Raw genomic sequence first — 22321 nt, 5'->3', positions numbered from 1 at the left:
GGCCAGGATGAGCCAGTAATGCTCAACCTCACGATGTCCACAAGTCTGGTGAACGCGGATGCATTTGCATCTAGAGGGCAGGAAGCAACAGAATAAAACTAGAGTTTGTCACGTCTTCAAAAAAAAAAAAAAAAACAGCAAAAAACAAACATGTTTAGCATGACCTAAAAACATATTTATTTTGGTAATCATCACAGGGAGATATCTTCACAGAGTCCAAGCTGTACGAAGCGATCACAGAGTGGCCCGATGCAGACACTCCCCTCAGCCTCCCATTATACGTCTCACATGCTGTTTCAGACCACTGATCTCACCCGCCTGGCAGCGTTTTGGAGGCAAAGGCAGGCCTGGAAAACGCTAAACAAAACTCCAGTGCTTTGGAGCCCAAACCGCAGCCAGCGTCTGCTTAGACGCTTGGTCCCCCTCCTCCGAAATAAAACCCAGGATCTCGTCCCCGGCGTGGCCCGTTCCAACTGGCTCTCGGTGAAAGTCGCTTTCAGGACCATCAGAGTGAGGCGCTTCCGAGCACCGTGCCGCTCCGAGCCAAAGCCTCGCCGGCCGCAAAAGCCGGCATGTGCGCACTGACCCGAAGCGTCCAGTAGATGGCACTTTGGTTACGGGCCAGGCGCTCTGCCCCCCCCCAGGAGGAAGCCGGGTGGCGGCTGGTCCGGAGGCCGCTGCCTGCCAGGCAGCCCAAAGCCTGCGTGGTGGTGTGGCCGTCTCGCTGGACCCGTGCAGATGTGTTGCGCTCGCTCTGATGCGTGCGGACCGGCCAATATCGCTTCCTCTATTTGTATGTCAATGTTTTTTGACACCCAACAAATGGCAGTCCTCCAGACTCTCTCTCTCTCTCTCACACTCACACACACACACACACACACACACACAGCCATATAAATAAAGATCAGCCAGCATGGATATAAAAATTAAATAATTTTGAAAAATAAGGCAAACTGCTCTAAATCTAAATCGTTAGTACAGCATGCACAAGGAACAGACACTGTTCTCAAACTTACATTATGGATTTGAAATTTCAAACATTTGCTTATACTGAAAGTCTGAAAGGAGACAGAAGAGGGGAGACAGAAGAGCCCAATAAAATGTTGGAGTTTTGCTGTTGAGAGTTCACAGGTCTCAGATCAAGCGCTGTGGTGGGAGGAGTTGCGAGACGAGGACGGTGGTGTGCGGGACGTTCACGGCCAGAGGAGGGCCTCTAATATGGCCACTCCATAAAGCCGCATGGAAATGAAGGCAGAGGAGCTGGGAGCTGCAGAGGAGATGGCTATGAATTATACACTACTTCAACCGGCCGTTCTGGGCTTTAATATGCAGAGTGCTTCCACTGGTCCTGGCTGAGGGGGATCCATCTGCCTAGTGTATCCAGCACCCGTGTGTGTGTGTGTGTGTGTGTGCGTGTGTGTGTGATCCTCCCCCAGAGGCTATGTGACACTCCGAGGAGTTGGCCACACACACACACATCATAAATACACTCTCTCTCTTTCACTCACACACACACACACACACACACACACACAGCTTCATTCGAGAGGAATGAGTGGCAGAGCTGTGCTGATGTGTGGGAATCAGTAGCGTTGTGCTCAGGGCAGCTGCGTGGATGTCCAGGCTGGGTAGCACCACCCCTGGTCATGCCAGCCTCACCACCACCCTCTCACATCCACCCGTCACGTACGCACTCCTCCCACACCGAGGAGCCTTGCCCTTTAACGACCTTAACGCCACACTACAACCACCAGCTAGCCCACTTTCACATCATCACATGTCTGGTGTTTATAATATAATAATAATAGTAATTATAATATCAACGTCCGAACCCCAAGCGGAGTTGGGCTGTGAGACCGAGCCGTGGCCCGAGTTGGGACCGGTGGCTGATGTGTGAGCAGATGCACATGGCCCGTTTGTCAGGAGTTCTTTTGAAGAGGATCATGGCACCAGTCCGCTGATTGATTTGGTCATTGATCGTACAGAGGGCCTTCGTGTCAGCACTAGCCATGCTTGTGAGCCATACACAAAACCGCATTCACAGTGATGGACATGCCATGCTGTGTGTGTGTGTGCGGCGTCCCTAGGGTCCCGTTACTGTGGAGCTGAGCGGAGAGGGTGGAGGTGATGGTGGTGGAGAGTGGGGATGGGGTCCAGACTTCTTCTGAAAGGCTTTAATTGGAAGACCTCTGTCTCTACACCTTTCTGTACAGCTTAATACTACTCCCCCGCCACCAGAACACACACACACACACACACACACACACACACACACACACACACACACACACACACACACTCACACACACACACACAGCAAATAACTGTGCTAATTAACACACTAGAAAAAACACAGGGAAGGTGGCCGAGGGCAGGAAGGGGGCGGGGTCAGGCCAGGGTCCGCCCACCACCCAAAACAAAGACTGTGGAGGAGCAGGACATCCCACAATGCCGTGCCTGCAGGACATTTTTTAATGGCACCAAAAACTTCAGTTGTTCTGCCCTCTATTCAGAATTTGGACCAGCTTGAAGACAAACCTTCAGGCTGCCTTTCTGCTAAGAGAGATTTGTGAGGCAAGTTTTGCTGTGATGTTCACAGGCACCTGTCTGTGGGCGTCTGCCAGCTCGTACGGGGCGTGAGGACATTTGTCTGTGACAGTGGCGAAAGTGTGTGGCCTTTTCCTGACGGCACAGGAAGTACAGAGTCAGAACACACTGGTCTGCAGATGGACTCAGGAACTCAGGAACTCAGGACTGAACTGACTGAGTTCGTGTGTCACAGTCCCACTGGTGAATTTAAAATGTTAAATGATCTAAATGAAACTCAATTATGTTATATTTACAGTTATCCTCATCTTTTCATCCCAGAAGGAGTGTTCTTGGTAATAATCCAAAGTGTGTGTGTGTGTGTGTGTGTGTGTGTGTAGGGTTCTTGTGCAGCCGCTGCTGAAGCAGTGTCAGGCTGAGCAGTGACACGGGTGTGGTGGGGGTGGTGGAGGTGTGGGTGGGGATGAAGGACTGGGTCGATGTAGTCAGCACAGCACTGCAGTCCCAAAGGCTCTATGCCACCATCCATGGGTGAGAGTCTCGCAGAATGTGTGTGTGTGTGTGAGAGAGAGAGAGAGAGAGAGAGAGAGAGAGAGAGAGAGAGAGAGAGACAGAGTTAGAGAGAGAGAGAGAGAGAGAGAGAGAGAGAGAGAGAGAGAGAGAGAGAGAGAGAGAGAGAGAGAGAGAGAGAGAGAGAGAGAGAGAGAGGGGTGGGGGAACAGGAGTGGAAACGGTGGCTGACATCCCCAAAGAACTTGAAGACAGAGCTGTACAGGCCAATACCCAACACACACACACACACACACACACACACACACACACACACACACACACACACACACACACACACACCCACGCGCGCGCACCATACCAACACACACAAGCAATACCAAACACACACGCGCAATGCTCAACACACACAACACCTGCACAGTAACACCAACACACACTAAATACCCAACACCCCCTCTCTCACACACACAAACAGAATACCTACTTTGTCTCACAGGCAAAATACCCAGCACCAATTCTCTCACGCACAACTGCTACACACACACACACACGCGCACATGAATTTTTAAATGTATTAACACATTATTAATGGGTATTAAAACACAAATACAAGAACCACATTTAAATGATAGAATGATGCATGAAAATCACTACTGTAGATCTATGTATCAGATGTGGAATACACACATGCTCCTATAGATGTGTGGACAAAAGGTCTTAGGAACAAATCTTCTGAACGCATATCTGCATGAGCTTTTTTTTTCATGAAACAGGTTTTCAAAAAATTTATAACAATGATATTCCCTCATTATATATATATATATATATATATATATATAAAATTAAAAAAGCGCACACACAGTCACAAGCTGGGCCCTCAGCAGCAGAGCGTGGTGTTGGTGGTGAGGAAATGGTGGGGTATCTGTGGCCTATTTGAGAGTGAAATGGAGACAGGATGGAGAGGACCAGGAATTGAGGCCACCTCCTGTGCCTGTGAGGGGCTCGCGTCTCCCTGCCTCAGCTTGGCAACACATCACTGAGCCTCACACACACGCGCGCGCACGCACGCACGCACACGCACGGAGCGGCCAGCCACTCCACAAGGCCGCCTCAGCCCCAACTGTCAATCAGGCGGCCTCCGGCCTACTGGTGTGCAAATGGGCGATTCTTTCAAGGGCTGGACTGTCCGGGAGCTCATTGGCGCAAGTGTGTGTGTGTGTGTGTGTGTGTGTGTGTGTGTGTGTGTGTGTCCATACTCACCCTTCTCTTCTGAACCCTCCTGGGTGAGAGGCTCTTAGTGCTGGTGGGAGAGTCGGCACAGTACGGACCATCGTCCTCCTCAGCATCCTGCAGACAGAGGAAAAGAAAGAAAGAAAGAAAGAGAGAGTGGAGGGGGGAGATAGTGGGACACAGGTTGAGGTAGACAGACAGACAGAGTGAGTGACTGAAACTGACAGTGAAGAGAGGCTGATAGACAGACAGTGTGTGTGTGTGTGTGTGTGTGTGTGTGTGTGTGTGTGTGTGTGTGTGTGTGTGTGTGTGTGTGTGAGAGAGAGAGAGAGAGAGAGAGAGAGAGAGACAGGAACAGGGTGCTAGAAATTACAGACGTACAAGTGGAAGAGACCCAGCGAGACGGAGGAACAGAAGGGCTGCCACCACTGACACACACAGGTTCACGTTAAGCACCTGAACCTGAACGCTGGGGCTTTGGTCACATACATTCACATACGCGTCTTTCACAGCCACGTTCACCGAGCTCGGTGGGAGGGCAGAACCCAGCGGACTCGCACAGCACCACCTACAGCTGTCCAACATGCCCTAGTCTGTGGAGGCGGAGCTAAACTGAGGGGCGTGGCCCAACCGGGGATCCCGGGCGGAGGCAGGGGCCACCGCCTCACAGGCCCGTACCGCCGTGGCTTCATCAAAGTCAGTGCCGCTATGGAAACATACAGCTCGTTACGCTGCCTTTGATGAAATCACTCGCTCGTTGATGAAATATGCAAAAACCATGAAGGGGCACCTGAGAGAGCACGTGTGTCATGGCAGCTCAGTGCCTGAGGCTGGCTCGTTAAAAAATGTACACTCACGAACACAGAGTCGCTCCGGAGTCCATTTGATACCTTGAGCTCGAGCCTTACGTTCAGACACACTGTGTGCGTGTGTGTGTGTGTGTGTGTGTGTGTGTGTGTGTGTGTGTGCGCGCATGTGTGTGTGTGTGTTGTGTGTGTGTGTGTGTGTGTGTGTGTGTGCGTGTGCGTGTGAGGGTGAGTGTGTGCGTGTGTGTGTGTGTGTGTGTGTGAGTGTGTGTGTGAGTGTGTGTGAGTGTGTGTGTGAGTGTGTGTGAGTGTGTGTGTGAGTGTGTGTGTGTGTGTGTGTGTGTGTGTGTGTGTGTGTGTGTGAGTGTGTGTGTGAGTGTGTGTGAGTGTGTGTGTGAGTGTGTGTGTGAGTGTGTGTGTGAGTGTGTGTGTGTGCTCACCTTGTGTCTTATCCTGTCCTTCACACCCCGGAAACCTTTTGTCGCACGAACTTTGGCCTAAACAACAGTAGAAAGAAAAATGTTCGATTCAGTTTTTTGGCCACCATGAGAAACATTTCAGGAATCTGGCTAACACAAAGTTTTGGGGCAGCGCAGAAGGAGAGAACGCTGACAAAACCTTCATTTACAGTGCAAGAAATACCACATTAGAGAATATGTTAGCGTTGCTGAATAGCCCAACGTTAAAAATTATGAAGTTTAAGAGGAAAAAAAAAACGTACATTCTTGTATGCAGATTTCACAGCTGGGCTTGCCTTATTCACTCCTTTCTGTGCAGCATTAAGAGAGAGAATAAAAACAGAAAATCATTTGAACGGGAAAAAATGCCTCACCGACATTTTTCATTAGTTGTGCTCACTGAACATAACATGAAATGTCATTACTGAAAAATATAATTTAATGGACATGTCGCGTAAAAACCAGGCTGCCAACATAGTGCTTCAAATCATTATCAGGTGAATTAACAACTTGTGCCTTGAGCCAAAACTTTAACGACGGTGCCCCCCGATGTATGTAAAATTGCTCCAAAAATAACGCGTTTGGCGCCATTAAATCCAGCTATTAATGAGGCGAGCTCCCAGAAGGCTGGGCAGGCTAAGCTGGTGTCACACTGTGTGTGGACCAACAGAAACGGCAAGGAGTCGCTAGAGGAACTCCACCCCGGTCCTGCTCCACGCCCACGGAACCCTCAGAATTGGGTGGAGCGATGCAAGCTTGGCGCGCTAAACGCCTACGGAGGTGCGCGGGCGGAGGCCTCCCTTATGGATCTGTGTCAGTCAGAGCACGTGAACTTTGAACGGAACCTGTTTTCGAACAGCACTGTTCAGGACCAATTCAGCACGGGGCTGGCGGTGGTGGTGATGGGGGTGCTGAGGGTGGTTGACGTGTATCGGGAAAGGGGGCGGGGGAGGGGTAGGGGGCTAGGGGTGTGTGAGGGCTTCTCCTTCATCCAGTCTATTGAGTAATGGCTGTGTTTCCTGCCAGAATCCATGTGTCATCTTGGATGACTGGCTGTCACATCATATCAATGCCGTCTCGACATCTCTAGCGTCCCCCGCGCTCGTCTCCCTCTGACTTTCACAGCACGTCCCCCCCCCCCCCCAACTTTCTCACACTTCAAGAGCAACTGGGTATGTTCGAATCACTTAACTGTCAGCGAGAAACAATACCTGCAACTCAGCAACAGGCCCACTCACAGGTGGGATGAATATTCATTAGATACACAAATTAATCGGCGAATGCCGCTTACCTTCACCGAGTGCATCCACTGCTGATAAGACCATGAGTTACCTGAGGAATAATGTGGGAGGGAAGGACTCCTGTTACCACACTGGGCATATTAAACTACAACACACAAACTGGGCATATTAAACTACAACACACAAACTGGGCATATTAAACTACAACACACAAACTGGGCATATTAAACTACAACACACAAACTGGGCATATTAAACTACAACACACAAACTGGGCATATTAAACTACAACACACAAACTGGGCATATTAAACTACAACACACAAACTGGGCATATTAAACTACAACACACAAACTGGGCATATTAAACTACAACACACAAACTGGGCATATTAAACTACAACACACAAACTGGGCATATTAAACTACAACACACAAACTGGGCATATTGAACTACAACACACAAACTGGGCATATTAAACTACAACACACAAACTGGGCATATTAAACTACAACAGTTCTGTGATCTCAGAAAGGACGTGTTGTTCTTAAAAGTACATTCAGGCCTACATGAGGGAGAGAACTGCACTTACTTAGTTTACCTCAAGACTGGGCATTTTTGTGCATCTAGTAATGTAGTGCGTGAACCTTTCATGCAACCCCCTGGGCTATGCCCTGAGGTAAAGGTGTTGGGCCTGCTTCATCTCCCCTCCATTTCCACCTCCGAACAGAGAAACGCCACTCACTTCCACAGAAGCCCCCCTCTGTGATCTCCTCCTCAAAGACGTCTGTGAAACCTCTTCCTGCGTTTAATTTGGTCAGTCTGCCATCAATGAACTGCAAACATAAATCAGAGTATCACAGGTTATTAAAATAGAGAGAGAGAGAGAGAGAGAGAGAGAGGCTGGAGAACACCAGTGAAATTCCATCCAATCTGTTCCATACAGGTTCACTGAGTGTGTGTGTGTGTGTGTGTGTGTGTGTGTGTGTGTGTGTTTCTGTAATTCACATCAGGTGGACGATTAACATGGCAGACTGGCATCTTGCGTCTGCAGTGCTTTTTGGGAAATGCAATTTCCTCCCTTGTCACGTAAAGGTTACGAAACAGCATTCAATACATTTGTCCAATAGTTCCAGGCCAGTGTCTGGCCTTCGACAATCAACAGGATAAAGCTGAAAGTTCCCCACGCAGTTTCCTATTACCGAAGTCGCTTTTACTCTGATCACCACCACAGAAGCCTCGGAGTGCGGGGACAATTCTCCGGCGAGCCCAATACCAAACGCAATGTGTCAGGAGGTCGTGGTCCTACGTGAAGCGGGGCGGAGCAACCCGGAGCAGGGTGGAGCCACCGGCGGCCCAGGATTTCACAACACGTGCGCTCAAGGTCTCGGGGGTCCGGGGGGCTCCACGCTGGCCGCTGACGAGAGGACGCCGTCGCGCCAGTGACGTTAACGAGCGAGGAGCCCATGGGACCCCGCCTCTGCCGGCGTCTAATTAGGGCACATAATCACAGCAGATTAACACGCAGACGAATCCCCGCTCATCCCCTACAGGGTCACGTTACGCACACACACCCCCGCTCCCCCAACCACGTCCTCCGCCGCGCGGACACATCTCTCCACGGCTGGCTATTTTTTTCCCTCCTTTGTCTGCTTATTTTATTTCTTTTTTTACAACCAGCGAATAAGGTGCATTAATTATGGTTTTGAGCGATATTCAAATAAGCTAACCCTGATAATGCACCCACATGGCCATTACACTGTGTCGAAATGAAAGGTTACGGGGTGGTTACAATCAGAAAGCACGTACCTGCACACTGTAAACAACACAACAACATCCACATACTCCACACGTGACCTATGCAGCCCTTTTACTGTGCACTGTAATAAGAGACAGATGCTATTACAACTTCTTCCTTCACCATAAAAAACATACCCTGCAGCATGATGGAGAGAACACACCAAGATCCAGCTTATATGTAACAAAGCTGTACACACACAAGGGAAAAGAAGAGGAAAAAAAACAACAACAAAAAAAAAAAACAACAAGAAACGAAAACACATGTCGTCCTACACGAGAACACTAAATGGTTAACGAGATGAGAGCTACGAAACGGTGCCAGTTAACTAAACTAGGGCACGGTGATGTGTGCGGACGCTCGCGTGTGTGTCGGGGTGCGTGAGTGCATGAAACTTTCTCGCAGGCAGTGTGAACATGAACTAGCGTCAGAGCAGGAGCAAAGCTCGGCAGCGCGCGTGTGTGTGTGTGTGTGTCAAGAGGAGGGTCAGAGATAGAAAGCAGGTCGTCGCCGACAGGCTTCCCCCGCCTTTTCTTGGCAGCTAGCCTCTGCGCGTTTCTCGGCACGGCTGCCCCCCCCACCCAAACAAGCGCAGCGGACGCGGTTCATGGCCAGAACAGGGCACGGCCGCCCCGGCCTCCCCCGGCCCGGCCCCGGCCCCCCGATAAGGGGGCCCTCCCGGAGCTACCGCGCGGGCAGGAGACCTGAGCCCCGCGCCTTTGAACCGCTGGCCACTATCTGTAGAAAGTTATGCGGATGGAGCAGCAAAGGCGTGATTAAGCTCACATCCACTCCTTCCAACAGATAAATTAAAACTTATCCGGGGGGTGGGGGGGGGGGTACAGAGAGCCACTATCAGCACTATAAATAGAAAGGGAAGCAGAGATACACTGCAAACTGAAAGAGCAGGAACTGGGCTCTTAAATCATGGATGCTCGGAAACCAGTGATAAAGGGTTTGATTAAGACGTACTTTCAGTTTGGGTTTGGTTTTAAGAAGTACTGAGGACAGAGAAACCGAAGATCTGAGATCCTTATCATAATCTCAACACACCTCGCTATCAGGGACTGATTAGCAGCGCAATCACCCACTCAGTCAAGAGTCGGGTCATTTTCAGGACCCCAGCTGAAGGACAGGCTGGCTGAGGTGACGGAGGTAGCGGGTCTCCACCTCTTACCTGCTTGAAGAGCTGCAGGTTCACGGCCATTTCGAGGAAACTCCGCATGGTGCTGGAACGGTGCGCCACGAAGCTCTCCTCGCAGAACGTGATTGGCTCGCCCTGGAAAGAGGGAGGGCAGCTTCGGTGACACTCAGGCTGTAATAAGGCTAAAAAGCAGGGGAACGATCTTTCACATCTTTGTGCAATGATATTTCATAATATCTGCACAGACCTTCGCATGCAACTATTCACACTTTTTCAATTCGCCCTCAAGTTGCCAGAATAAGAAATTGACAATGAGTAGAGTAGAGTAGAATGAAGATTAATTTACATTTACGGTATTTGGCAGACGCCCTTTTCCAGAGCGACTTACATTTTTATCTCATATTTATACAAGTGAGCAATTGAGGGTTAAGGGCCTTGCTCAGGGGCACCTCAGTCATGGCCTCAGGTCTGGGAATCGAACCCACAACCCTCCGGTCACAAGACCAGTTCCCTAACCACCAGGCCATGAATTTCATGTTTGCATGGATGTGCAAACAGAAACATCAAAGTTCATATACCCATTTCATTTCAATCGTTCATCTGAAAGATTCAGTCCCTCATTCCTGTAAACACATGAGCAATGTCCCTTTCTCTGTTGTAACTACATCTTCAATACGTTAACGTATGTGTCGGGGCAGCGTCGTGATGTAGATTCGTTGATGGGGGGTTAAAGCGCTCTGATGAGCACGGGCGTCGACCCCCAGCCTCAGAGCTGCTAAGATGCAGCATCTCGAGTTAAACGTTTACGTCCGTTTCGTGACCTTCAAATGACACATCAGTTTCCAACACTGACGGAATGGCACCAAAGTGCATCATCACGTGCACAGATTAACAAACGTCCTGGATGCATAATTAGATGATCTGAAATGCAGGCTAGATTAAGAATAACCCATTTAAACGATAGCTTTATATGTGAAAACAACAGAAAAAATTATTTGAATTCTATAAAGATTTGAAGCAGCTGTGCTCAATTGAGACAGAGCTTTGAAGGTTAAGAGTTGTGATTTTATTTTATTTTTTTTAAATCTTTTTTTTATGATCTCAAGTGTTTTTCCATCGAAGAGAAGTCAGTTTGTGCACACAGCACCGTTACAACATCAATTATGTATCCTCATGCTGTGGGTCTATGCAAACCAATTATTCTCACCCTTTCCAACAAAGACACTCGTATTTGACAAACAGGGAGCGGACTTTGTTTTTGGCCGGTGCTGGGTGCCACTGCTCAGCTTCAGGAGCTCAGAGGGCCGGAGAAGAATACCACACCAAAGCTGAAAGAGCTTCAAAGAGACCATCCTGCCTTTTCAACTTCTGACATTTCACTGACACAGACAGGCCCACCTTAACTCTCGCCTACCCCCACCCATGCCCCCTTCTTTACTGAAGACGGAGGGCTGCTTGGCTTTCCTTCAACGGCCATTTGAGGACTGGAGGCCAACCCGACCCAAGGAACATTAGCCTGGGGTCTGTCCAAGACGACGTTAACCTGGGTTCTGTCCAGGACAACGTTAGCCTGGGTTCTCTGCGGGATTTTTTTTAAAGCACTGACTGCACAGGGAAAATATTACACGAAGACTGCGGTCGTTAAAACGGCCCGAGAATGTTTTACCAGGAGGCGGCTGGTCTTGAAGTCAGCTAACGATTCAAATGCAAAGAGGCCACACTAAGCTGACTTAGCTGTGGCATAACTGGACGGGTGTGATTGGCGACTGTCTGCTGTGAGAGAGGGGGTAGGACAGTGGAGGAGAGAGAGGGGAGGACAACGGAGGAGAGAGAGGGGAGGACAACGGAGGAGAGAGAGGGGAGGACAACAGAGGAGAGAGAGGGGAGGACAGTGGAGGAGAGAGAGGGGAGGACAGTGGAGGAGAGAGAGGGGAGGACAGTGGAGGAGAGAGAGGGGAGGACAACGGAGGAGAGAGAGGGGAGGACAGTGGAGGAGAGAGGGGGGAGGACAGCGGAGGAGAGAGGGGAGGACAACGGAGGAGAGAGAGGGGAGGACAGTGGAGGAGAGAGAGGGGGGGACAGTGGAGGAGAGAGGGGGGGGGACAGTGGAGGAGAGAGAGGGGAGGACAACGAAGGAGAGAGAGGGGAGGACAGTGGAGGAGAGAGAGGGGGGGACAGCGGAGGAGAGAGAGGGGAGGACAACGGAGGAGAGAGAGGGGAGGACAGTGGAGGAGAGAGGGGGGAGGACAGCGGAGGAGAGAGAGGGGAGGACAACGGAGGAGAGAGAGGGGAGGACAACGGAGGAGAGAGAGGGGAGGACAACGGAGGAGAGAGGGGGGAGGACAGTGGAGGAGAGAGAGGGGGGGACAGCGGAGGAGAGAGAGGGGAGGACAACGGAGGAGAGAGGGGGGAGAGGCTCACTGGTTTGTATCTTAGAGCGTCTCGGTAGGAGCCAAACAGCGCGGCCTGGCAGCGCAGGAAGGCGCGGGCCACTCCACTGCCTGTGGCCGTCGACTGCTTCTTCAGCTTACTCTTCAGACTGGAGACCTGAGGGGGGAGAGAGATAGAGAGAGAGAGAGAGAGAGATAGAGAGAGAGAGAGAGAGAGAGAGAGAGAAAGAGAGAGAGAGAGGGGGGGATGGGTGGAGGGCAGAGAGATAGAAATGAGAAAGAGAGAAAGAAAGAGAGAGTGTTAAATTAGCACCTCTGAAATTGGTGGAGAGAGAGGTAAAACCATTCAGGGTGTGAAAGTGTCACATTTGCAGGTCACCCCTGGAAAAAAGAGGAAGAAAAAGAAATAAAGAGGAGGCTCCACTCCCCTGGCCACTGTGCACGGCTCCGGCGGGAGCACCTGCTGCTCTGTTAATTGAGGCAATGGCAGGACACGGAGGTGGAGCTGTAAGGGGGGGTGATAGCTGAAAGCAAAGAGACCTCAACAGGGCATCTCTCCCTTTACCACCACCCCCCCATCCTAACACTACCTCCACATGCAGAAGCTTTAATTATTTGGCCATCTTCCTAAAGTTACTGTACCACAGAATGAAAGACAGAGTGAGAGAGAGAGCGAGAGAGAGAGCAAGAGAGAGCGAGCAAGCGCAAATGGCAATGAAGTGCATGCGGTTTCCAGAGAAGCAGGATATTTCGGACAGAGGGACGGAGGGACGGAGGGACGGAGGGACGGAGGTCCTTCATGATTGTGAAAGTTGTTGTCATTTTCACCAGTTCTTCATCCTTTACTTCAGTAACCCGCGGTTACTCCATGGCATGGATAAGGGTTAACGAAAATGGATGCAAAAGTCAACATATTTCATAAACAAAGAAAAAACACACACACACACACACACACACACACACACACACAAGCCTATTACAGGCTACTTTACATATTCTTGGTTACTATAGGAGGCATTTCCACCCAAGAGTGGAACTAAACAGAACTGCTCATTAGCACTGCTGAAGGAGCCGCTAGCGTGTAGCTGCCTGCGTGCCCCTTCTGCTGACATGCTGAAGGGTTCTGCAATGTTAGCAACATGACAGGAAATCTAACCAATTAAATGTATGACTTTCACTAAAGGGGCGGGCCTATAGTGGCCTGGTCCATGGTCAACGTTATTAGTAAAATGTCAGTGCATGTGCACATTCCACCTTAGCCTGTTAGGGGGGGTGTAATTAGACGCACGCTATACATCCCACTGGACATCACTGGACATCCGCTACCCTGACAGGACATATAGAGATTTCATTCAAAGGAGCAAACTGAAATCAAACTAAAATAGAAGGAAGGAAGGAACCAGGAACAGTAATGCCCTCTAAAACTGCTCCAGCGATACACTGTCAGACATCCTTAAATGTGACCATCACCGCCAAACAGACTCAAACCCAGAGCTTTATCAGCACCGCTTCAACATGCAAGATAAGGCAATTTTGGACATTTGGATTACGAAAGCGCTCTGCATCCGCTCAGTTGGCCTTCTTTTATCACGGAATGTCGAGGGCAGATTGGAAAATCTTAAGGCGACATTTACAGGAGCTTTTCGGAACAAACTTTTTCTCCACGTTAGACGCTCCAAGAAAAGGTCTGCTCGATCGGAACTGGAGGGAGGCTCTTCAGCATCACATGCGGACAAAAATCGACAGGTTTTCCAATTAGCCACATGGTTTAAAAATGCGAGACGTGTCACGCAAGAAGGAGGAGGAGGTGGGCACCATTCCCCAGCCAGGCTCGGAGAGGTCGTCCAATAAACACGAAAAGTTCAGAGATAGTCCACTCTGGGCTCAGTGAATGACATCGTTACTGACTGTCGCTCTAAACGTGCGACATCATGGGGAAACCCATTGTTGTAAATTCCAAAAATGCTCACACAATGTCTTGCTATTCATCCTGAGCACTTTGTAAACTCCACCCTCCCCCCATTTCTCTTTTTATTTTATTTTTTGTTCGTCTCCATCAGAGCGTTGTTTTGCGCTCACGGCATCCCCAAGCTGCCACTGAAAATGCTCACAAGCATCAAACAGAAAGTTTAGCGCTGCTAAATTAACAAGTGTCATCTTGATAGTCACACTGGACCAACCACTTTTATGTTTATGTAAAGCTGTCGCCATATTAATATTTCATGTTGACGCATTTACTGTTCCACACCCACCCACCCCCCCCCCCCAAAAAATTCCATGAAATTGTCTTCTTTTCTATGAAAAATCAAAGACAACAATCTGTCATTCACACACGGGAGAGTGTACTCAGCAGGCATGTTGAGAGGAGATATAACAAGAACTTATTCTGCTCAAAGAGTCATCTGCATCTAAATGTCTACGATGATGCATGGCAAAAATTTCCAATACAAATCTATAAATACTTTAAAGTCTTAATTTCTGACAAATGCTGAAATAAATGAATCGTTATATCAAATAATGAATGCATCAAATGTGTCTTTTCTTCAAATGTCTTTAAGGAAATCTTTCATCCCCACACACACACACACACACACACACACACACACACACACACACACCACAACCAACACACCCCACCCTGTTTTATTACCACGAATGAAGAATAAAGGAAATAATGCTCAAATTAAGAATAGGGTTTTGATAGCAGCACACACATCTCATCAGGCATGCAATAACAGTAATTGATCTGTCAGACTAATTAACTATTATACTTTGAGCAGCACTAACGAGACATGAGGGGGGCATCAGAAAGAAGCTTAGCTCTACAGGTGATAAACTTATTTGGCAGTGACATTTTTTAGTGTAAAGTCACTCGGCCTATGATCTGATCAAAGGAAGAGTCCCCCATTGGGTCCAATTATAAACCGTGGTATTGTGGGGGGTGGGGAGATTGGGGGGGGGGGGGGGGGGGGGTAAAGAGAGAAAGGGGAAGGAGGGGTGATGTTGAGTTATGATATTCATAATCTATGCAGAGAGGCCTTTCCAGTATAGGTCTTTTCCCCATGGCTGTGATCTTTTCAATTTACATCAAGGGAGGACGGTTTGGGATGAAAGTGTTGCGTCCGACTCGCTGGGCCCACAGAGGGCAAACACGGGGCCTCATTAAACTCTACTGCATGGACTCCCCAACAGGGTTTGAAGTGCGTCAAGTAAAGAGCACGAGGTCAGAGGTGGCCCAGAAAACAGATCTCCATTTAACTCACCAGCTGGAGATGATAATTAGCAGGTGCATCACTGTCTCGTTTCGGAGGAGGAGGATGATGATGATGATGATGCTGCGGGCCTCGCTTCGACGGTGGGCTGCCGCTATCCACTCACGATGTGCATATACACGCATGCTCGTTCACACACCCACGCTTACCCACACCGGCCACATGACCACCGAGCTGCATATACTCAACGTAGTCTATATAATTCAACCGGACAAGCTCTGACCACAGATATACAGCATCACATGCAACACCATAAATGTGTAGGCCTACACATGCACTAATAATATTCTGAACGATAAAACAAATGTTTCTCCACTCTGTTGACAGCAATGCAACGGATATGTTATTATTCTAACCGCTTAATCAAATCATACCTATGTAAACATATGTTAACACACATTACCTCTACAATGAATCCATGTAAACACATCAATAAATATTGGCATCGCCCTCGCGAAGAGCAACTCAAGCTTTTGATTTCTTTTTGTGTGTGTTCCTAAGTCAGTGGTGGTGAGTGGCGCCTTGTTACAGATTCTGTCCGGGGACGGAAAGCCGTGGGGATGCAATTAAAAGAACTCCAAAAGAAGAAAGGAACAGTTATGAAAATCTGCTGCTCTCCTTTGATGTGTAGCAGAGAAGTGTGTGTACAGACAAGCGCGCCATCGAACAGAACACAAACACCGCTGACGGTTCAGACGCCACCAGACCAGCGGCGAGATAAAGGGGCGCGCACTTCTGTTACGGTGAAGGAGAGGCATCCATTCCAATTTAATGGCGATGGACTAAATGACAAGGGTTATATAAACGTGTTTAACGTGGCTGTGTTAAGTGTTGTGTCTGAGCTCTGAAGGGGCAAAAGAAACAGAAGCCAAAGAAAGACCCTGCACTGAGATATTCTAGAGTAAAGAAAAGGTAAACTAATACAGAAGTGTGTGCCTTCACAAGGCTGTGAGAGGTTATATGGGGCGAGCGCAGGTGTGTTTCAGCATGCCGCCCCCACCCCCCAAACATTCGGAGGCATCACTCGTGTGAATAGGCCGCTCAGTCATTACCAGGAATCATTGAACCCACCCCCACCGCGAGGGCATGCGGGGACACCCGGAGAGCTGAACCGGGCAGAGAGGTCGTGACCTTCTCCCCGGTGAGAGCTTTGAACGTAGCCTTGACTTGTTTGTGATGCGGAAGCAAACAGTGGGAAGAGTAGAGACAGCAGATGTTACGAAGCCAAACTTCCCCACTCTTGACTCTAATTGTTTGACATGTTGGCTAATGTAGTTGTTGTTGTTTTTGTTGTGGTTGTTTTCTCACTGCAAAACACTGGAAGCTTTTCACAAGTCCCAATTAAACACCTTGCGTTGGGCTCGCCGTGCCAGGTGATCTCAGAGGACACGCCTCCATATTGTAATTTTCATTCTTCATTTGTTAACTTTCATTTGGCCACTTAAATGTGCATGTGGTGGGTGTGCAAACTCAAATTCTCACGGATCTTCTGGAGAATGTGAACGATCAAACGTGGAACTATGTAAATATCAGCTGAATCTACAAAAAAATAACACAAAACAAGGAATGTCATCAGAAACGGCAAAAAAAAAAAAAACCCCAAAAAACAAGATGACAAAACAAGAAAGAAAAAACAACAAAGCATTGTGCTTCTGTCGCCTGTAATGAAAAAACGAAAGAATTTCGCGGAGATGTCGATCTTACGACTGACGCATGGCCTGCGAACACTGGATCGGATCAAAATCACACACAAGTCTCTGCTGTTTGGTACCATAATGGATTCATAATTTCCTATTTTTAGAAAGTTTTAATGACTACAGAAGTAAACACGCTTTCCCGAACTCCAATTACAACTGAACAAGCAACTGTAGCAGTCGCACCGCTTTTTGGTTTTGGGGGCCGAGAAACACCTTCATCTGTTGATGGAAAAAAAGAAATGAAAGCCAAAAAATAAAAAAAGCAAGTTTTTTTTTTTTTTTTTCCCAGCAAGTTCAACAACCTCTTACTAATCAATTATATTTCACTATTTTTACAAATCCCAACATAACATGCAGGAGTATTTGTGAAACATGTATATAAGACAAAGAAAAGATGAAAGTTCTCTTCAGTGCAGAAGAGAATTTAGATTACCCCCAGTGTTTACAGCCATAGTGATAGAAATTCACATTATATATTATTATTGTAAAATATACATGTAGCACTTTCTTTAAAAAAAAGAGAAAAAACAACAGATCTAAAGTTACAGTGAACATAGGGAACGGTGAGAAGCAGCTAGCTACATTTAAAGACTGGTGAAAACCATATGAAAACTACATTTCTACACAAGATATATAAGCACCACGTCAATGCAACTATGCACACACAGTGCGACAGACTGTGAACCAAAAATGCAATTAACACAATACTTTCATCTTGGTCACATTCAATGTTTTGTATATATATATATATATATATTAAAAAAACAGACACACACACAAACACGGGTAAAGAATCGGTCCCAAACAGACACACGGGTAAAGAATCAGTACCAAACACACAGCCATATCCTCTGTGAGTGTCCCAGTTATCCTCTCCATTTGTAAATCTGCAGTTTTCACATGGAACGGAAGCAATACCGACATGGTAGCATTTCTAATAGTCAATAAATCTAAAATATTATGTGCGAAATTGAGTAAAAAAGGCCATTAAGGGACAGAGAGCAGAAGGATCAGCATAGGGTCCCGTCTGGAAAGAGGGCCAGGTAATTCATGACAACTGTGACCTCCGACCTGGAGGGAAGCTAGTGGAGTGGTCAGACTGGCCAAATAATGGACACCACATGGGAAAGCCAGACCCTTCGAACTGCCCCAATCTCCAAAGGTTCTGCTTAAATGAACATAAGCCTTTAAAGAGCAGACAGCTTCAGGGATGGTTACGCTCCTTTTTTCATTTTAAGCAGTAGATATTTTCTTTTAATAAAGGAATGTTAACGTTCTTCATTTATATAGCAAGAGGCCACAAGGACTAATTGGTGCACCACTGCTAACAGAATTTTGCTAAAATGCAAAGTTCTGAGGTTTAAAACTGCAAGTAATCTCTTAATATAATTCACTCGTTAGTTTTCAGTTCTACCTGCGTGCTCCTGCAAATCATATTTGAAATATTGATTCGAAGGCCGTTATCTCGTATAAAATGCCATGTGACGGGCAGTTTAACTAGCAAACGAAGAAAAAAAAAAAAAACCCTCTTCGCATGCCCTGCTCAATTAGAGCCCATTCTTTTTGTTATGAATTTTAATATCCCCAAAGGTAAGATAGCCAGAAAGAGAGAAAGAAAAAAATGAATTTTGTGGCAATAAATATATTATTGCAAGTGACATTTACATTTCAGGTGGGGTAATTTAACATGATATGCAGAGCATGTCCTATCATTAGTCAATGAAAAATTGTGTGAGAGGATCAAAGCAAACATCTTGCTGCCACTTAATTTATCATACCATGAAGACAAAGGATTTTTTTTTTGCCTTCCTGTCAGTTTCAAAAGACCCGAGTCCTTTTTATGACACGCTCAGTTTGCAATTTAATTTACAAATGGAATGTGGGCACCGAGGCGGCATCACGGAGCGTAGAGGCCCTCCGCGCGCCCCTTCTCCTCAGACAGGCAGGGATCCGGCGGGCGGGAGAGCGGGGGCGCGAGGGGGGAGGGTGAGGGAACAAACTAATTCCTTAATGTTCAAAAGGACAGATGACAGACATATTTCTGACCCTGACGGTAGCTGCGTTTCCTGCTGCACTGACCGGTGTCACCACAACATTAATTAAAGGGAGAGGCGCAGGCAGGTGGCTGGAACACGCGGCTGGTAATTGGGCCCCGTCCTCCCAGCGCCCGCTGAAGATCCAGCTCGCCGCAGCTCAGCGCGGCGCTGGGCGGCCCGAGAGGCACGCGTTGGCAGAAATAATGATTAAAATGAAAGGGGGGGGCAGAGATGGGGGGAAAAATAAAGAGAGAGAAAAGAAAAAAGAAAAATAAAGAGAAAGACGAAGGAAGGAGCTGTATGTTGGTTACACAGTGACTAGACCTTTACTTCCCCCATGAGGAGACAAGTTTACTGATATACCGCCTGAGACCTATGAATGGGGGGGGGGTCTCCCTCTCTTTCTCACACACACACACACACACACACACACACACACACACACACACACACACACACACACACACACACACACACACACACAGAGACAGAGAGAGAGAGAGAGAGAGAGAGAGAGAGAGAGAGAGAGAGATGGGGGGGGGGGCATCTAATACTTTTCTTTTGGCCAGAGCACAGATTTGTTAAAGTGTTGGAGCTGATGAGACAGGAAACATGAAAGGCGGGAGAAGCTTGTGGAAGACTGTGTGCTGCGTCTCAGAAGAGCCAAACCAGTAATGGGCAACAAGACCACCAAGAGTATTCATTTCTGTGTGTGTGTGTGTGTGTGTGTGTGTGTGTGTGTGTGTGTGTGTGTGTGAATGAAGCGTATGTGTATCCGAAGCGAAGCTACTCACCACATCACTGGGCAGGTTGTGCAGATCGTCAGTGGAGCTCTCAATGGTGTTGGTGTCCACATTGAGTATGACCACGTCCTCCAGGGACTTGCTCCTCACTCTCTGTGAGGACACAATCAATTAGTCAGGATTACAGCAACACACGTCGGGACGAGGCTCGTCTCAAGTCGGGACGAGGCTCCTCTCACGTCGGGACGAGGCTCCTCTCACATCAGAACGTGATTTGCAGTTACACGACAAAAGCCATGATAGCTCTACTCATGAGGAAGATAAATTGCCACTTAAGCATCACTAATTAAGACGTAGAGGTAATGTCCAACATGCCTGATGAGGGAGACTTATTGAAGTAGGACAACAACTATACCACCATCACACAGAGAGACACTGGCAGAAAGCACAACTGTGTTCAAGTCACTAGATTGACATTTTCATAAAACACTATTTCGGTGGACATGAAAGCTTAAGATAATAACAGATGCTACTCAATGACAAAAGTAAAGAACATCAAAATCAATCAAATTAATATTCATAAGGCCACAAATACAGTAGAATCCTGCATTTTGATCCGCATCATTTCTGTTTTGATGCAGTAGAATCCTGCATAATTATGAATATTCAGAACTGATCTCCAATAATATTTAGTGCACGTATAATGTGCAATTTTACATAATTTTGAACACTAACAAATTTTCAGCAATATCCACCTTTCCGTAAAAAAGCACCATACTGCAGGGGACAAACCCGAACCCACTTCTCCCAGCTCATCAGAAATGGGAAGAGCTGCTCTCAGCTGCTTCAGGAAGGGAAGCGTTTTGTCGAGACGCCTCGCACATCCGCACGAAGGCAGCGGCGCGTCGTGGTGGCAACAAAATCGCACAATTATCCTGCCGCTGCAGGTGGAGGAAACGGCAGAGTGTGAAGAAGGGATAAAAAAACCCCCCAAACCCAGGATTGTCACTCTCGACAGCCGTGGCTAAGGAGGCCCGTGTGCGGATGTGGTTTAATTACGCGCAGGCAGTTAGGGGAAGCGCCAGTAGCGCGGGAGTGGGAGACCAGACCAGCGGCCCGATCACACCGCCGAGGGTCTGCCTCTGCACCCCCCACCCCGCAAACCGGCGGATCAAACGCAGATTTCACCGAGGTTTCCGCGTGTTTCTGCGCAGGGTCTTCAGAGTAAACACTGTGTCGTTAAAACCGAATTTCAAACAACTTCTGCGGATTTTAGGCGCGGTTACATTCCGTACGGCTGGGGGGATTTGGAATGTCCGCGTGCCTACTGCACGGTGACAGGGAGGGACTCGAGGAACAAGAGGTGGTGAGATGGTGTTAAAGGATGTTGCCGAATACGTCCAATAACGGCTCGGCCCTCAGCGGGGAGGGTGGAGAAGAGCTTAGGGGGAGGATGAACAGTAAGATGGAGCTTACCTCCAACAGGCTGAGATGAACTCCAACCAAATACGGCATCGGGGCACTGTGGGACAGACGCAAGACACACGCATTAGCAACAAACCAGCAACATGAACGAGGGTTTACTGGGGGGGTGGGTGAATAGACTGCTGGTCAAATCCAGTATAGTTTAGATTTTTTAAAACACGAGTTTGTGCCAAAGTGACTCAGACTTGCTTCAGACGAGCGTGACGTGATGACGAAGCTGAGCGGTAACGGAGCGTCGCGCACAGAAAACCCACAAACATGGCGGGCGAGGCGCGCTCCGGGAGGGAAACTTCATTAGTGTCGGCGGCGGTTTCCAGGAAGGGCGGAGGATGATTAGTGTAATTGGGGCGCGCTAGTGGACAGGCCCGCTGGAGCGCAGAGGGACACAGGGCCCTGTAATTAGATAGCTGTGGGTTGCTGCTGCCACGGACGCTCAATTGAGTTACGCGCGGCTAATGGGAGAACCCCACCACTGTCTCTGCTACGGCCTGAGAGAGAGAGGGAGCGAGGGAGCGAGGGAGGGAGGGAAAGAGAGAACGCGAGAGACCCTGCAGCCAGTGTTATTGCCGGCCATGTCTGTAATTTCATTTTATTCTAAAGGTCTAGTGATTATCACTGCCATACCCATTTTTCAAGACATTATTTGCAGTGTACACTACAATATTTGAGCAGCTGACAATGTATAATCAATGTAAAAACAAAACAAAAAAAAAAGTCCCGACAAAACAGAATTTAAACCCCCCTGCATGTCAAGAGCAAACCTTTCCAGAAAAGGAGCCTTCGCTTAAGATGTACGGATCACTTCGGAGTTGTGAATCAGCTGGAGGGCAGAGATGGCCGCACAGGCTTGGATAAGAGAGCAGAGGCGTGGCTAAGAGAGCAGAGGCGTGGCCTAATGTCACGGTCACAGGCCGGAACTGGCAGACGACGTTCCTGAGCGGAACGCGTGTGGACGCCCAA

General features: G+C 48.2%; 1 protein-coding gene across 2 annotated transcripts in view; it reads right to left on the bottom strand.

The window, feature by feature from the left end:
• dennd1b (DENN/MADD domain containing 1B) overlaps positions 1–22321 on the bottom strand; it is a 75154-nt gene that overhangs the window by 7393 nt on the left and 45440 nt on the right. For both annotated transcript variants that reach the window (XM_077024311.1, XM_077024312.1), the window contains 9 exons: positions 21353–21398; positions 19928–20029; positions 12160–12285; positions 9772–9873; positions 7542–7632; positions 6846–6886; positions 5818–5865; positions 5537–5593; positions 4321–4407 (listed from right to left, as the gene is read on the bottom strand). In XM_077024311.1, coding sequence (XP_076880426.1) covers positions 4321–4407; positions 5537–5593; positions 5818–5865; positions 6846–6886; positions 7542–7632; positions 9772–9873; positions 12160–12285; positions 19928–20029; positions 21353–21398 — 700 coding nt within the window. The remainder of the gene's footprint in view (positions 1–4320; positions 4408–5536; positions 5594–5817; positions 5866–6845; positions 6887–7541; positions 7633–9771; positions 9874–12159; positions 12286–19927; positions 20030–21352; positions 21399–22321) is intronic.

The sequence above is a fragment of the Brachyhypopomus gauderio genome, chromosome 12 (genome assembly GCF_052324685.1).
Source record: "Brachyhypopomus gauderio isolate BG-103 chromosome 12, BGAUD_0.2, whole genome shotgun sequence".
Taxonomy (NCBI): Eukaryota; Metazoa; Chordata; class Actinopteri; order Gymnotiformes; family Hypopomidae; genus Brachyhypopomus; species Brachyhypopomus gauderio.
Note: the sequence above shows the minus strand (reverse complement) of the source record. Positions and strands in the feature narration are given on the sequence as shown.